The sequence below is a fragment of the Aotus nancymaae genome, unplaced genomic scaffold (assembly GCF_030222135.1).
Source record: "Aotus nancymaae isolate 86718 unplaced genomic scaffold, 86718_ANA_hifiasm-v0.15.2.pri h1tg000040l, whole genome shotgun sequence".
Classification (NCBI taxonomy): Eukaryota; Metazoa; Chordata; class Mammalia; order Primates; family Aotidae; genus Aotus; species Aotus nancymaae.
The window spans coordinates 57,542,131-57,557,847 of NW_026988454.1; the positions used below are offsets into that span (position 1 = coordinate 57,542,131).

The 15,717-nt window shown below is 42.2% G+C and overlaps 1 protein-coding gene across 2 annotated transcripts in view; it reads right to left on the reverse strand.

Annotated features, from left to right (window-relative positions):
- Positions 1–15,717, reverse strand: part of FIG4 (FIG4 phosphoinositide 5-phosphatase) — a 129,148-nt gene that overhangs the window by 5,280 nt on the left and 108,151 nt on the right. Inside the window, exon 23 of one of the 2 annotated variants that reach the window (XM_064360785.1) lies at positions 126–341. In XM_064360785.1, coding sequence (XP_064216855.1) covers positions 164–341 — 178 coding nt within the window. In that variant the 3' untranslated portion in view covers positions 126–163. Of the gene's footprint in view, positions 342–15,717 lie in introns of both variants that reach the window. The other variant, XM_012438435.3, reaches the window with a different exon arrangement.

A 15,717-nucleotide genomic window follows, 5' to 3' on the forward strand; every position in this document is an offset into this window, starting at 1 on the left:
TTATCTAATCATTACTTTATTAGCTATCATTTGGAATTTGCAAATGACAGAAAAAGAGAAAGGCTTCAAACGCAAAGGACTTTGGATAAGGTACCTTTTGAAGATGAGACAAGACAGATTCTAACCTAATAAAATGCAGCCACCAAGTGGACCTGTGCTCTTTTCACAGGTAGCGGTTCCTGATGTATTCTCGGTACATCGAGGCATCCTCTTTTCCGAGGGGTTGCATGATACCTTGGCTGGCCTGGATGTGGGCTAGGAAGATATCTGTAGATTTTCTATCTACTCTTGGGGGCTGAACTTCATAGATGTTGTCTTGCGAGAAAGCCGAGATGGGTGTTCTATAAAAGATGAATAAAGAGAGGGCTGCATTAAAGAAAGCATAAGGAAGGACCACAGGGAGTGGTCTCAGAAGCACTTGAGAGTCACTGGCATTGAATAAGCATGCTTACTTTTGACAAGCTGCTGGAATGACCTCCCCAGTCCTTGTGGGGCTGGTTTTCTTCTCTGCCTGGAGCACAGAGCTGGACCAGTACCTGCCTGGAAGCCTCGTCTGATGCACAGGCAGGGCATGCCCCTCTCCTCTGTTCCCACAGCCCTGTGCACACCCATGTCTGTGCATCTGTCTCCCTCACATGACCTGGGAGCAACTTTAGTTAAGGCTGTACAGACTTTTTGCTCTTTTTCCTTGGGACATGATAAGGACTCACTGGTTCTTAAGGGAAGATTTAGTAGAAATCAGTGAAGCAAGGGATAAGCATTCCTACCTCACACAGTTGTTAAGAGAAGTAAACAAGTTTATATGCATACTTATATATATAAAGTGTTCACTTAGCATACTGCCTGGGTGCTCAGTAAATGTGAACTATTGCTAACAATTACAGGTACAGAATTCCTTATCTGCAATTCTGAAATCCTAAATGCTGAAACAACCAAAAGTTACTTTGCTGGCAAAATGTAACCCAACTGAAACTCATTTTGTGGCACATCCTAATGAGCTGACAATAATCACCCCCACTTCTTGTGAATATTAATGTGTCTAATTATTGGACATGGCCTCCAATCACACTAGGGATGTTATTACAAGGTGTATGTACCATTCTGCTATGCTAACTGCCAATTCTGAATTCTGCAACTCATTCGGCCTCCGGCTTTTGGATGATGGCTTGTGGGTCTTTAATAGGCAGCTTCCTTCCTTTCTGGGGTGATTTGAAAAAGACCCAATAATCTCTCTCTTCAAAAACATCCCTCTCTCTCTATTCAAAAATACCCAGGCTGCCATAGGGTTAAAATTTCCATCCACCCCTTAGGGAAGGCACTGTCTCCAGAAAGGCCTTGTCAAAAATGCAGCTCCATGTCTGACATCCTTAGCAGGAGGTTAGCCTTCAAGGGATGAGTCAACCAACAAGTCAGGTGTGACACAGAGTGTGTGTGTGCATGGTGGGTGCATGCACACGTGCATGCCCAGGAAGGTCAAGAAAAGGGGAAGATGGTAAGCTAACAAGGCATTGTGAGGGGCTGGGGGACACAATGACAATACACTCCACTACTTGGCTCAGAGTTGGCCCTGTGAGAATGGGGGTGGTTGGTCATAACAGGGCACCCAGGATAACACAGGGAAAGAAAATCTGGAGAATCTATTCTGCTGAGCTGAGACCTCAGCCTTGCTCAGGTGCATCTTATCAGAGGAATCAAAAAGGCACACTGGATGCCAAGTTGTTTGCTCCACTGGGACCCCTGTGGAGATTCCCTGCAGTCAGACACAGAACTGGACCTCAGACCCAGCTGGGTCTGTACTTGAAATACCAACATTTCACTGGACACTAGGAAGTGCGGCGACATACAAAGAAAGATGGAAGTTGTACAGTAAAACCCCCCAAAAGGGCTCTATCTTCATAGGATGTGCTACAATTAAATATGGGCTTTTTTTTTCTTTTCTCTTCTGAAACAGAGTTTCACTCTTGTTGCCCAGGCTGGAATGCAATGGCGTGATCTTGGCTCACCACAACCTCTACCTCCTGGGTTCAAGTGAGTCTCCTGCCTCAGCCTCCCAAATAGCTGGGATTATAGGTATGCACCCTCATGCCTGGCTAATTTTGTATTTTTAGTAGAGATGGGGTTTCGCCATGTTGGTCAGGCTGGTCTTGAACTCTTGACCTCAAGTGATCTGCCTGCCCCAGCCTCCCAAAGTGCTGGGATTACAGGCGTGAGCCATCGCCCCCAGCCAAATGTGGGCCTTTTTAATGCTCCCAGCAAACAGTCAAGATAGTTTACTGTACTTACTTTGCCTTTATCTAATGACACATCCTGAGATGACTAGAGACTACATTAAATTGCATTAAAATAACACAGAACTAGAGGTGAGCAGGGGAGCAAGCTGCCCTGTCTGCACATGAGGCCCTTCAAAGGATCAGCAATAAGGAATCTCAGCTCTTTAGAGTAGCCTGGGTCTTTAAAGACTTTGAGAGGAAGGGAGTTAATGACATTTGGTAATAGAGAGCATAGGGACATCAAAACTCTTACTGTACGTGTTTCTCGAACACTGATCTGTTTTCAACCTGTCAGGGTGCCATGTCAATGACAGACCAACAAGAAAGACACTGCAGTCTGGCAAAGGTTGACTATTTTATTCCCGAGCCTAGGCAATATCAACAGCATAAAAAATTATTTATAGATCAGAGTATACAATGATAATAGATATTAAATAAATTTATGCATTTGTTAAGTCTAAGGCTACTAAACTCTATCTTTTGTAGGTTCATTTATCATCAGATTCACTAGATAAAAAAATAGTGTGTATGCATGTATGTAGATATGAGATATGGTATATATATATACACACACACATACACATATATACATATACTATATATATAGTTATGCTTTATATTCATATATATATGCTTTATATATATATATGCTTTATATATATATATATACACACACACACAAATATATATATTTCAACCATCCCCACAAAGTAATCTCCTTTAAGTGGATCCATGTGAACTTTTATAATGGTCATTCTATCGTGCAGACACTGGAACAAAAATATAGTTAATGAGCATATGGGGTTTAAAGCCAATAAATCTAGGTAACATAGTGTTACACCTATTATTTCTTAGGTAGAGCTGGAACATCTTGTCCTTAAAATGTGACTGTTTTTATTTTATACTGTTATATAGAAAAGATCAATGAAATACACAATAGAGCCTTAGAGGCTACTACAGGGTTGGTAAAGTTTTCAGTTAAAATGCCATACGAATATAAAAATTAAATATAAAAACTAACAATATTTACCCAATATTTATCATAAAAAAACTACTGTTTCAGATTGATCAGTGCTTTTCACCTTTCTATTGCAAAATAAAACATATAGAAAATCACACAAAACAAACACATAATTATTATAAAGTGACCACCACCCAGGTCAAGAAACAGAAATTCTGACAACCAACCCAAAAGCCCCTTCCACGTGGCCCAACACAATCAATCACAATCCCTACCCTGACTTCTACAGTAGTCACTTCTTTGCACTTTTTAAAAAAGCCATTGTCGTTTAAATGTGCCTCCCTAGATTCTATAGTCTTGCTCATTTAAAATGTGTGATATGCCTTTTAATCTACAGATGCTCTCATCTTTCCAAATTTTTCTTTCTTTTTTAAGAGACAGGGCCTTGCTGTATCTCTTAGGCTGGAGTGCAATGGAGAGATCATGGCTCCCTGCAACCTCAAACTCCCAGGCTCAAGCAATCCTCCTGCCTTGCTGTCTCAAAGTGCAGGGATTACAGACTTGAGCCACCGGACCCGGCCTCTCACCTATCTATTTCTTACAATTTATCTGTTGAAGAATTTGGGTTGTAGAGTTTCCCTCGGTTTGGATTTAGCTGCTTGCATAGTCAAGGTGCAGTTCAAAATACTCCTTTGCCTTTTATATGTGCTGCGGGCCAGCAGTTGGGTCCAGAGGCTGGTGAGACGCTGTTTCGATTGCTTTGGCAACACTATGGGTGGTGGTGTATTGCTTCATCAGGAGGGCCACAGAGTCTGGTTGCTTATCTTTTTTATGTTAACAGCCATTGAGGCCAATGCCTAGATCCAGTAATTCACTGGGGCTTGACAAATTATCACTTGACATCTCGCCTTAAATCCTTTTTAATGTCTTTCTTCATTTCTTCTAAAGTTTTGTATTTTAGCTCATTTTGAAATAGTATGCTTCTGTTTTAACCTTTTATTGACTTGTCTTTCTGGCATTGTTTCACTGTCCGTAGGAATGTTATTTTGCTCTGTTCCTTATAATTCTATAATGGGATTGGCCCTTGATTCTTTTCTGTTGCTTACTGTGGCAAAATTAGTTTTTCAGAGGCTTAAGATGTTGTTCAGGGAAGATGTACCTAACTTCACAGAACTCTCTTTGGTTGTTTCAGTGAAGTGTTGAAAATTGCCGCAGCTTGCTCTCTGACATTTCCTCTCTGCTCCCCTTCCTCAGTGTTGCCTGGACTTTCTCCTTCCTTCATCTCCACTGTCCTGCTCAATTTTAATGCCACTATCAGCAATTTTTCCTGCTGTGTGCAGGAAGGGGACTTTGGCCGTTTGAGTTCAAGAGTGGGCCAGATGGCCTCAGTCCTTTCAAAACTCACCCTAAACCCCTTGCATTCCCCTGGTATTGAATTGGGTGAACCTCTTGTTTCAGCTGCAGTGATTTCTGGCGACCATCTGTGAGCTCTTTTGGGGTTCTCCTATTCTCAGGCCTGTCAGATGCCCCCCTGTTCCCTCCTGCCTCTTCCCCTTGCACACACACTGCTATCATGCAGGTCTTATGACTGTGGGTGGTTTATCTCCACAGCCTCTTTAGATTTGGGGGTGTGTGGGGATACTGTATCATGTACTTTTGAGGTAAGTGTTGTCTGTATGTACCTGGTTTTGCTACCCAGTTGTTTTTGTGTGAGGATTCAGAGAGATTTTAAAATGACACTGCTGCTGCCTTCTACAAGAACCCACCAGGCTCTATTTTTTAAAGTGTATTTTTTTCACCCATCCCCCAAACTGAGCCCTACATTTGCTATACTGTCAGCTGCGGGGCTCCGTTTTCCTTGTTCTGGAGATGGGCACTGCCATACCACCCCTCCTTACCCGGGGCTGCTCTCTGAGAAGCTCTTTCCCAGCTCAACTTCCACTTCTACTCTCGCAGGATCTATTTCCTTCAGAGAGAGTGCACACTGCAGATGTTCAGATGGACCAGCTATCTGAATGATGGGAGACTAGAGGGTGCGGGTGAGGTGGTAGCACTCTTAATCTTGTGGTTCATCTGCATGTGGCTAATCAGGTATTGCCTACCTAGCAGTAGAGGTACAAAAAGAGTTAGAGCAATGTTTTCATTGACTTCTTATCAGATATACTTTTATTGCAGCTAATAGGCGATGGCACACCATCTATTCTAATGGGAGCTGTGGTCTCAGAAGCATTTGACGGTCACTAGATTGAATAAGCAGGCTTACTATTAACAAGCTGCCAGCCCACTCAGGGCTGGTTTTCTTCTCTGCCTGGAGGACAGAGTGGGACCAGTACCTGCCTGGAAGCCTCGTCTGATGCACAGGGCATGCCCCTCTCCTCTGTTCCCACAGCCCTGTCTACACCTATGTCTGTGCAACCATCTGTCTCCTTCACGTGACCAGGAGCAACTTTAGCTGAGGCTGTACAGACTTTTTGCTCTTTTTCCTTGGCACATGGTACGGACTCAATGGCTTTTTAAGGAAGATTTAGTAGAAATCAGTGAAGCAGGAGATACTAAGAATTCTTACCTCACACAGTTGTTTAGTGGAGTAAATGAGTTTATATGTTTATAAATTTATGCATTTATAAATTTATGTTTATAAATTTCACATCTACTGAGCACACAGGCACTATGCCTGTGTGCTCATAGTGCCTGTGTGCTCAGTAGATGTGAAATATTGTTAACAATTACATGGCCAGGCATGGTGGCTCATGTCTGTAATCCCAGCACTTCGAGAGGCTGAGGCAGGTGGATCATTTGAGGTCAGGAGTTTGAGAGCAGCCTGGCCAACATGGTGAAACCCCATCTCTACTAAAAATAAAAAAAATAGCCAGGTGTGGTGGCGGACACCAGTAATCCCAGCTACTTCAGAGGCTGAGGCAGGAGAATTGCATGAACCCAGGAGACAGAGGTTGCAGTGAGCTAAGATCAAGCCATTGCACTCCAGCCTGGGCAACAGGGTGAGACTCTGTCTCAAAACCAAAACAAAAAAACAATTACCTAATTCCTATCTGCAATCTAAAATCCCAGAAGCTATAATAACCAAAAGTTACTTTGCTGGCAAAATGTGACCCAACTGAAACTGATTTGGGCCTTGGGTTTCATGGACAAAGGAGCTCTGGATGGCTACCCAAGGACCTCACTCCGCTGAGCAGGTTTCCTTTACCATTGTTACCTAGTGGGATGAGAGCACTACTAAGGACAAAAAGCAGTTGTATGTTTCCTATACTCTTCCTTTCTGAATGAGAGTTTTAATTTTCCTTTGCCACCACTGTATATTGGGAGCAGAGAGACAGTCTTTATAGGTCACTAGGTTTTAAGAAGCTATATCTGGACCTGGTAAAGAGAGCTGCACATACCCAGAGATCCTGAACTTTGAATGTGATGCAGAAATTTACAGGGGAGGGAGTGAGTCCTACTTACAGCAAAAAGAGTATGTACGGGTAACCAGGAAGTTAGAGGGCAGACTGTGACACATGACATAGATGAGACTCCTCAGCGTCCACTGCACTCCCCTTCTAGTGTGCAGCAGCAGAAAAGCAAAAACTAATATCCCAGGCTGCCTTGCCATTCAAGTTCAAAATGCAATGTAGGTTCTACCTATGACTTGTACTCAAGTACAAGATTTGGAACTGGGTCATATGGAAAGCAGCAAGATGCAGGCTATGTGTTTTGCAGACTAGTGGCGTAAGTGATGTGCTCTTGAGTTGAGCACTGTGATGATGGCTTTTTGCATACAGTAGTTCCCCCTTATCCTTCGGGGATATGGTTCCAAGACCCCCAATAGATGCCGGAAACTGCAGACAGCACCAACTCTCATATATCTGGTTTTTCTATACGAGCATACCTATGATACGGTAATTTATAAATTAGGCACAGTAAGAGATTAACAGCATACCTAATAATATAATAAAACATGTATGACAATATTCTGTAATAAAAGTTATGTGAATAGGGTCTCCATCTCTCAAAATGTCTTACTGTTCTGTACCTCCGGCAACTGAAACTGCAGAAAGAGAAACCATGGGTAAAGGGGGCTTACTGTATAGCTGAGGTAGCTGGTTTTGGAGCCAGTAGCTGCTGTGATAGCTTCCTGATGAAGGCAGACACAGCAGCTCCTCTGATGGTTTGCCATATGCTTTTGGGAGTCATTTGTGGAAGCTTCGTCTAGGGTCTATTTCTTCAGCTCTCCAGTGATCCTGAAAGCTACCTAAAATCCTGTAATAAATCACTTTCTGCTTAATTTACCTAGAGCAGATTATGCTTTCTGCAACTGAACCCTGGCCAACACAGCAAGCTAATGGGTAAAGAACTCCAGCGCCAGCCCTCTTATTTAAACCAGGAGCAAGCTCACAGGCTCCCAGGAGATCCCTGTTCCTAGATGGTTCTGGCAGAAAGTGGACACTTCCAGCAGCTGAGTACATGTATGTTTGCTCCTCAAGGAGAGAGAAAGGACAGTCTGCCACAGGCACAGATATGAGTGGCAATGGTGGTACTTTTTATGATTTAGCCTTTGCCATCAATATTTCGTGTTGGTCCAGGGATGGTAGAATTATACTTTTTTTTTCCCCCACACTCTCTGAGAGCGGTAAAATAAAAATGTTATTTGTATTTTAAAAATAACTTTTGGTTTTAGAGAAATAAAGCATGATGATTTTCTGACCTGAAATAGGTAAAATGCTTCCAATTTAGAATGCAACTTATAAACAGTACAATTTTCCTGCCATTTGCAGGACACATTGTCTATCTTAGTATAAAAAGAGGTAAAGTTTTTCTCTGTTTCAGCTGTGTTTATCATCACAAACACTGAGGGAGCATCCACCAATGTATGGCTGCATTGTTTGTAGGCTCTAACTCAAATCAGCTACTGTTTAATGCGAGAGGGCGTGGCTCTAACCACAGGCAACATGAACTGATTCTCCTGCACAGCACTGGGTCTACTCAGAGAGGGCTTTTCTGCCAACAAAGGACAGGTGGCACATCCAGCACACAACAGCTGTTCTCAAAGGGCAAAGAATGTAACTGCTCCTCCAAGAGTCATCCTTTCTCCCTGCCTGGATGCAGGGCCAGACACTTTCTTTGCACAACTGGTCATCTATCAGACATTTATATAGCAACCTTTTGGAGGAATCAGTCCCTTCTGTCCTCATATTTCCTAGAACAGAAGCAGCGGTGGCCACTCCTGATGTCACTCTTGGAAACGTAGACTAACGGACTGCAGTAATGCAGTAATGGCACGTCTCTTATCTCCCACGTGGAGATGATGACATGCTGCTTACATTCTCCACGTCTGTTCTGATAGTCCCATCTTTTTCTGGTTATTTATAAAGAGCTACCATTGACTTTGTCACGTCACATCATTATGTTCCTTGTGACTTCCATCTTTTTTCTAATCAACTTTTAATTTTAGAACCACTTAAGATTTACAGGATTATTGTGCAGAGGACAGAGTGCTTCCACATATTCCATGTTGTTTAATGAGAGAGGGCTTGGCTCTGAGCCACAGGCAACAAGGACTGGTTATCCCACACAGCACTGGGTCTGTGCAGGATTCAATATCCTGTATTATTACTCCTTCTTCCATTACGGTACATTTGCTATACTTAATGAACTGATAGTGATACATGATTATTACCTAGAGTCCATACTTGGTTTTTACCTAATGTCCTTTTACTGTCCCAGGATCCCATTCAGGACTCATTACATTTGGTCATCACATCTCCTTAGGCTCCTCTCGGAGGTGACAGTTTCTCTGGCTTTACTTGTTTTTGATGACCTTGACCATTTTGAGGGAATGCTTAACCTGCATGTATACAGTTTTCCTAAGAATCACAGAAAACTGTCTTTTGGAAGAAGGTATCAGTAGGATCATGAGCCTCCAAAACAAAACCTAACTGTCTTAAGGCTGCAGATGGACACTTGTGCGGCTCCCCGTCAATGTTAGTCTGTGATGAAGTCGGGGTGCTCTGCCTAGTGGATGTTCTGCTGGCTGCTGAGGACATTCCTGTGAAGGATCCAGTGGAGCAGCTCCCCAGCCTGGCTCATCGTTACATTCAAATGAAGAACTGTACAAAGTACAGATTTCCAGGCTTTGGCTCAAGTGTACTGGATTAAAATCTCTAGCAATGGGGCCTTGGATTCTGTATTTTTTAAACCTTTAAAAATAATAATGCTAATTATTATTAATACTGGCAATTATAAAATAATGACCTATAATCTATTAGTATAATTAATATAAATTAAAGTGTAAATGTGGAAAATTTAAACAGTAGTTCAAATTGAAAACTGTGCACCCTCCATAATCTAAACATGCTCTAGGAACATTCTGGTTGCTTCCCGTTTTTATTGTTGTTTCTTGATTGTTTTGGAATTTGCATTTCAAGAAGTTTCCCCAAATATGCCAGTGTAACTGGAAAACTGGAACCTACTACTACAGAAAAAATGAAAAATTCAGGTGTCGGGGAGCACAATGCCCCCTTCAGTGCCGACAGCCCTTATGTGATCATAAAGCCATGCTCCTTCCCTTCTCCACTGACAGGCTAGTACTAAAGCCCTCAGATGGGTAGACATCTTCATGGAGAGGCAACCTGACAGCCTCGGAGATGCTGGTACCAAGTAGCATGAGGAGGGTACTCTCATTAAGCAGGGGCAGCCTGGAGTGGGGAGTCAGAGGCCAGGCAGAGGAAGGTCATCCCTCCAAAAGACAGATCCAATGTGGGGAGTGAGAACCTGGATGGGGAGAGGAGGGCATGCATGTAGATGCAGCCAGAGTGGGTATGTCAGAGCCCGAGCAGGGAGAGGCAAGTGTGGGAGTCCATGTGGAGGGGCTAGCCTGGGACCCGTGGGGATGAGGAGGGCATCCCTCTGGGTGGGTGTTGCCATGAGCAGAGTCAGAGTCTGAATGGAGGGTGTTCATGTTGGGGAAGAGGTGGATGCAGTGGTGATGGCCAACTGGTTATATATGGGGGGATGAATCAATAAATATAACAAGGGTAATGAGAGTCAAATTTCCTAACTGTTGGAGAAGGCAGTTACTAGCACGGACAGGGAGAAGACTAAAATAAACCCTAGATAACCTACAGTTAGAAGAATCAGTATGAACTTACAGATTTAAATATATATTTAGCTATATTTTATTTATAAAAATATTTATATGATAATATATAAATTAGATGTGCATGTATATGCTTATATATACATTTACACATATATGTACATGTACACATACATTTGTGAATGTTTTTGGAGTGGGCCTGGGGGCAGTGACCCTCCAATGGCAACAGGTACACCTAATGCCCAGATCTTGGCTTTAATGTCATTTTCCGCTAAAAATAATCAGGGATCCTTAGAGAAATGACTGATTTCAGGGCTGGGACAGACAAAGAACATGATGAGCCTAGAACATCTTGTGCTAGAAATCAAAGAAGTACTCAAAGGCTGATGAAGACATATCCAAAGGACACAGGAGCCAGGCTGAGGAGACTCTCATGATTTTTGGGACACTTTGAGCTTCATAACAAATAATGTCAGTAACAAAGTATATCCCACTGAATACATAGGAAGTTAGAATCTCATACTGATAAAAATAAATGAAAAAAATGAAAATGTGATGAAGGATTTTTACAGTTTCAAAGCACCTTTCGTAAAATATTTATTAATAAAAGAAAAAAACAAGTAACTTCACAGTAGAAAACCTCAGAAGACACTACTTATTCAAAGGATAAAAATAAAATCATTAGGCCAGGTCTGGTGGCTTAAGCCTGGAATCCCAGCACTTTGGGAGGCTGAGGCAGGAGGGTCACTTGTGCCCAGGAGTTCAAGATCAGCCTCAGCAATATAGTGAGACTCCCATCTCTACAAAAAATAAAAATTAAAAATTAGCTGGGTGTGGTGGCACAGGCCTGTGGTCCCAGCTACTTGGCAGGTTGAGGTGGGAGGATCGCTTGAGCCTGGCAGGTCAAGGTTCTGTGATCATACACTCCAGCCTGGGTAAGAAGCAAGACCTGTCTTTAAATAAATAAATAAATAAATAGACAAAATGAAATTGTGTGCCCCATGATAGGATGCAATGAAAAGAACTCACCATCACGTCTGTGATATTCCTGTCTGTATTTGTTATGTACAATATATGCCAACATTTATTATGCCACAGTTTCTGGAGTTCATGGATCTGGGAGTGGCTTAGTTTAGTGGTTCTGGTTCCAGGTGTCCCAGGAGGTTGCAGTTAATCTGTTGGTTACAGCTACTGTCAACTCAAGGCTTAACTGAGGCTGGAGAATCCTCCTCCAAGTTTAGTCACTTGGTTGACTGACAGGCTCCAACTTCTCACTGGCTATTGGCTGGACACATCAGTTCCTTATGGGCCTATCCATATGGCTGTTCACAACATGGAGGCTTGCTTCCCAGAGCAAGTGATCCAAGAGATAACTTTCACAACCTAATCACTTCTGGTGGTCACAAAGGTCAATCCCAATACAATGTGGGAGGAGATTACATGAGGATCACAAAGATCAATCCTGGTACAAAGTGGGAGGAGATTACACGAGGATATGAATATCAAGAGGTGGGGCCAACTTGAAGGTTAGCTACCACACTGTTATCCCCTGATTCATAAGCTGAAAAGAATCATAACAAACCCAAATCAATGTCTATTCTATAAAAAATTGGCTTGCATTCTTTAACCTGTCAAGGTCATAAAAATCAAGGAAGAGTGGAAAACTGTACCAGAATGAAAAAATGCTAAAGAGACATGACAACTAAATGCAACATCAGATGCTGGACTGGATCCTTTTGCAATCAAGAACATTTTGGGGACTACTGGCAAAAACTTGAATGGGCTCTGAGGATTAGAGAGTTGCAACGTACCGAGGTTAATTTCCTGATTTTACTGATTGTTCTGTGATTTTCCCAGGAAAATATTCTCATGTATAAAAATACCCACAAAAGTGGCAGGGAGAGAGAGGATATCAGGTCTGAAACTCACTCTTGAATGATTGGCGGTGGGGAGGGAAGGGTCTCTGTTTTGTAATGGCAACTTTTAGATAAGCTTGAGATTTCCAATTTAAAAATGTATATAAATTAAAAAGACCTATAAAAGAAATTTAAAATTATCTAGGTTACTATTATATAGAATTATATGAAACTGCTACTTTTGTAGATAAAAATTGTATAAATTTTGGTGATTTCACATGGTTCCATTTAATATGAGAAAACTACAACAAACTAATCAACACCAAAGATAATGAAATTCTACATTTACGTAAATATGCAAAATGATTCACAGTGCCCTTTAGAGGATCCCTCTCCTGCAGTTACTCACCCTGTCCAGCACCCAGCATCTGTCTCTGCCGTCAGCATACAGAGAATCTGCTATGTTAACTCCTGCCTGAATAACGATCCTTCCTCAAGTTCACATTCCCCTCCAGATACTGTCCTCTTCCTCTGTGCCCCTTTATAGCAACATTTTTTGAAAGAATGGCTTCTACTTCTGATGTCCTTTTACTTCCCATTTTTTCCTAAATTCATTCCAAGTGGGCTTGCAAGGCCACCACCCATAGAAACTCTCTCATCAAGGTCATTAATAATCTTCCTGTTGCCTAAACCAATAATCATTTTTCTGTATTCAACACTGCTGTCCACTTTCCTTCTTGAAACACTTTCTTCTCTTGGCTCCCATGAAACCAACTCCTCTTGAGTTTCCTCCTATTTCCCTCTTTGCTTATATGCTTGTCCACTACAATTCAGAAAGCACCATGGTCATCTTTTAAAGATGTAAATCAGAGACACAGCTCTCTACTTAAAACCCTCTGGAGGGTTTCAGAGTAACAGCTAAACTCCTGTGAGAGGTACCCTGAGATCTGGCCCCTACCTATGCCTCACTCCATCCCAAGGACATTCCTCTGTGCCTTTGACCCAGCCTTCAGCTTGCATATTAGTCCATTTTTACACTGCTAAAAAGAACTCCCCTAGACTGGGTAATTTATAATGGAAAGAGGTTTGCTTGATTCTTAGTTCATCATGGCTAGGAAGGCCTCAGAAAATTTACAATCATGGTGAAGGGGAAGCAAGGTACCTTCTTCACAAGATGGCAGGAAGGAGAAGTGATGAGTAAAGGGGGAAGAGCACTTTATAAAACCATCAGATCTCATGAGAACTCACTATCACAAGAACAGCATGGGGAAAAACCGCCCCTGTGATTCAATTACCTCCACCTGGTCTCTCCCTTGACAAGTGGGGATTATGGCAATTATAATTCAAGATGAGATCTGGGTGGGGACACAAAGCCTAACCACATCAGCTTGCTTCTCAAACAGGCCCAGTTTATTCCTGCCCGAGCCTTCTGTGTATGCTTCAAACACTTCTTCAAACACTCCTCCCCAGTCGTCTCACTGTAGACTGCTCTTTTTCATTAAGATCTCAGCTTAAACATTAACTCCTCAGAGAGAACTTCCCTCCAAGCCTAATTTAAAACGGCTCCAGCTGGGTGCAGTGGCTCAAGCCTATAATCTCAGCACCGGGTGGATCACCTGAGGTTGGATGTTAGAGACCAGCCTGACCAACATGGAGAAACCCCATCTCTACTAAAAATATAAAATTAGCAAGGCGTGTTGGCACATGCCTGTAATCCCAGATACTCAGGAGGCTGAGGCAGGAGAATCGTTTAAACCTCGGAGGTGGAGGTTGCGGTGAGTTGAGATCGTGCCATTGCACTCCAGCCTGGGCAACAAGATCGAAACTCTGTCTCAAAAACAAAAAACAAAAAACAAAAAAACACAGCTCCTGACCCGTACCTGCTCCAATCACTCTCTCATATTCCCTGCTTTGTGTTCTTCAGGGCATTTATCCTAATATGAAACTGTCTTACTTATGTGTTTATTAGGTCAATGCCTGTCTGCCTACCCTAAAACAGAAGGGCCTTGGGGAACCCTATCAGTCTTATTCTTTAGTGAGTCCCCAGTGACTAGAAAAGTTCCTGACACATAGTAGGTGCTTAGGTATTTGTTGAATAAATGAATCACCTACTTTGTTTTAAGCTGTTAATGATTCCAACCATTAGATGACTTGTGGCTGTGATAATAATTATAGAATCTTTAAATGCCATTTATTCCAATCATCTTGTCTAATCTTGAGCCAAATGAAGATGCTCTCCATCACATTGCTGGTAGAAGGTTACCCTGCCTCTGCTTGGGTACTCGTAGTAATGGAGACTCAGGACTTTCAATAATGGAATGTTTACAGGTCACTGTTGATAGCTCTGGTTGTTAGAAAGATGTTCTCTTCAGCAACTCTAAATCTTCCTCCCTATACGTTCCACTTATTGGTGCCCGAAACAACTTAAAAAGCCCTGCTTCCCTTGACAGTGATTCGAATATTACTTGAGGGAATGATCACATGATTACTAATACTCTTCTCTGAGATAAATATTCCCAGCTATCTCAACACTTCATGTGACATGAAAAATTAACCAATACTGCACATGAGAAATGTCTGCGAAATTTTACCAGCTTGGTTTAAAAAAATAAAACCTTTCTAAGCATCTTATCTGGGAACCACAACACAAGAGTGTCCTTGGATATTCCGAGAACATGGTCTCATTTCTCACAGCTGTCCTTCTGTTCTCTTAATAGCCTGGTTCTCTGCATCATACTCTTTCTGATACTGAGGGAACTGGGACAACTATAGACGGCCAGGCCCACAAGCATCTTTCCTGGGACAAAGACTTACCTTTTTCAGAATATATTTTACTATGTTTTCATTTTTAAACAAATTTCATATTTAACAAGATGAGGGGAAACTTGGGATCTAACTGTTCACTAACAAGCTTTGTAGCAAGGACTCTTTGCTGAGGACACTAAACAATTTATTGCATGAGTGAACAGTTTGGATCTTCCTTCCCATTGGGCTTTGAATGTGTGTGCAGTGCAGGAGGAACGTCTGTTGTGGCTAAACAGGCAGCGTTTTAGTGCTGATTTGTACCCTTCACGTGATTTAGACAACTGAGTGAGCATTCAATAAATATTATTGAATGAAGGAGTGAGTAAGGGAATAAATGAACCAATGAATAGATGATCCCAGACCTAGTGCTCTAGTCCAAGCACCAGCAAGGCAGCCATGACCTGGACAGGTAAGGACTCACAGCTCAACAGTGGAAGGCATGGGATCAGATCCCAGGGCACCTGATTCTCTGGCCGAGAATTATTTCCATAGATTCAGGCTACCTCTCTTTTTGGGCACCTGTGAAAATGAATTTTCAATTAACTGGATAAGTAGAAAGGATTTTGTTTTTAATAACTAAGTCATCTGATTGACTTCCCCATATCCATGCACCCTGAATGATTATTCTAAGTCAATTACCATGAGTCCATAGCCTGGCAGTAACATACCTGGGGGTTAGCATCTGACCCAGTCCTGGCCATTTGGGCATGAGAAATTTGCTGAGCAAGTTCT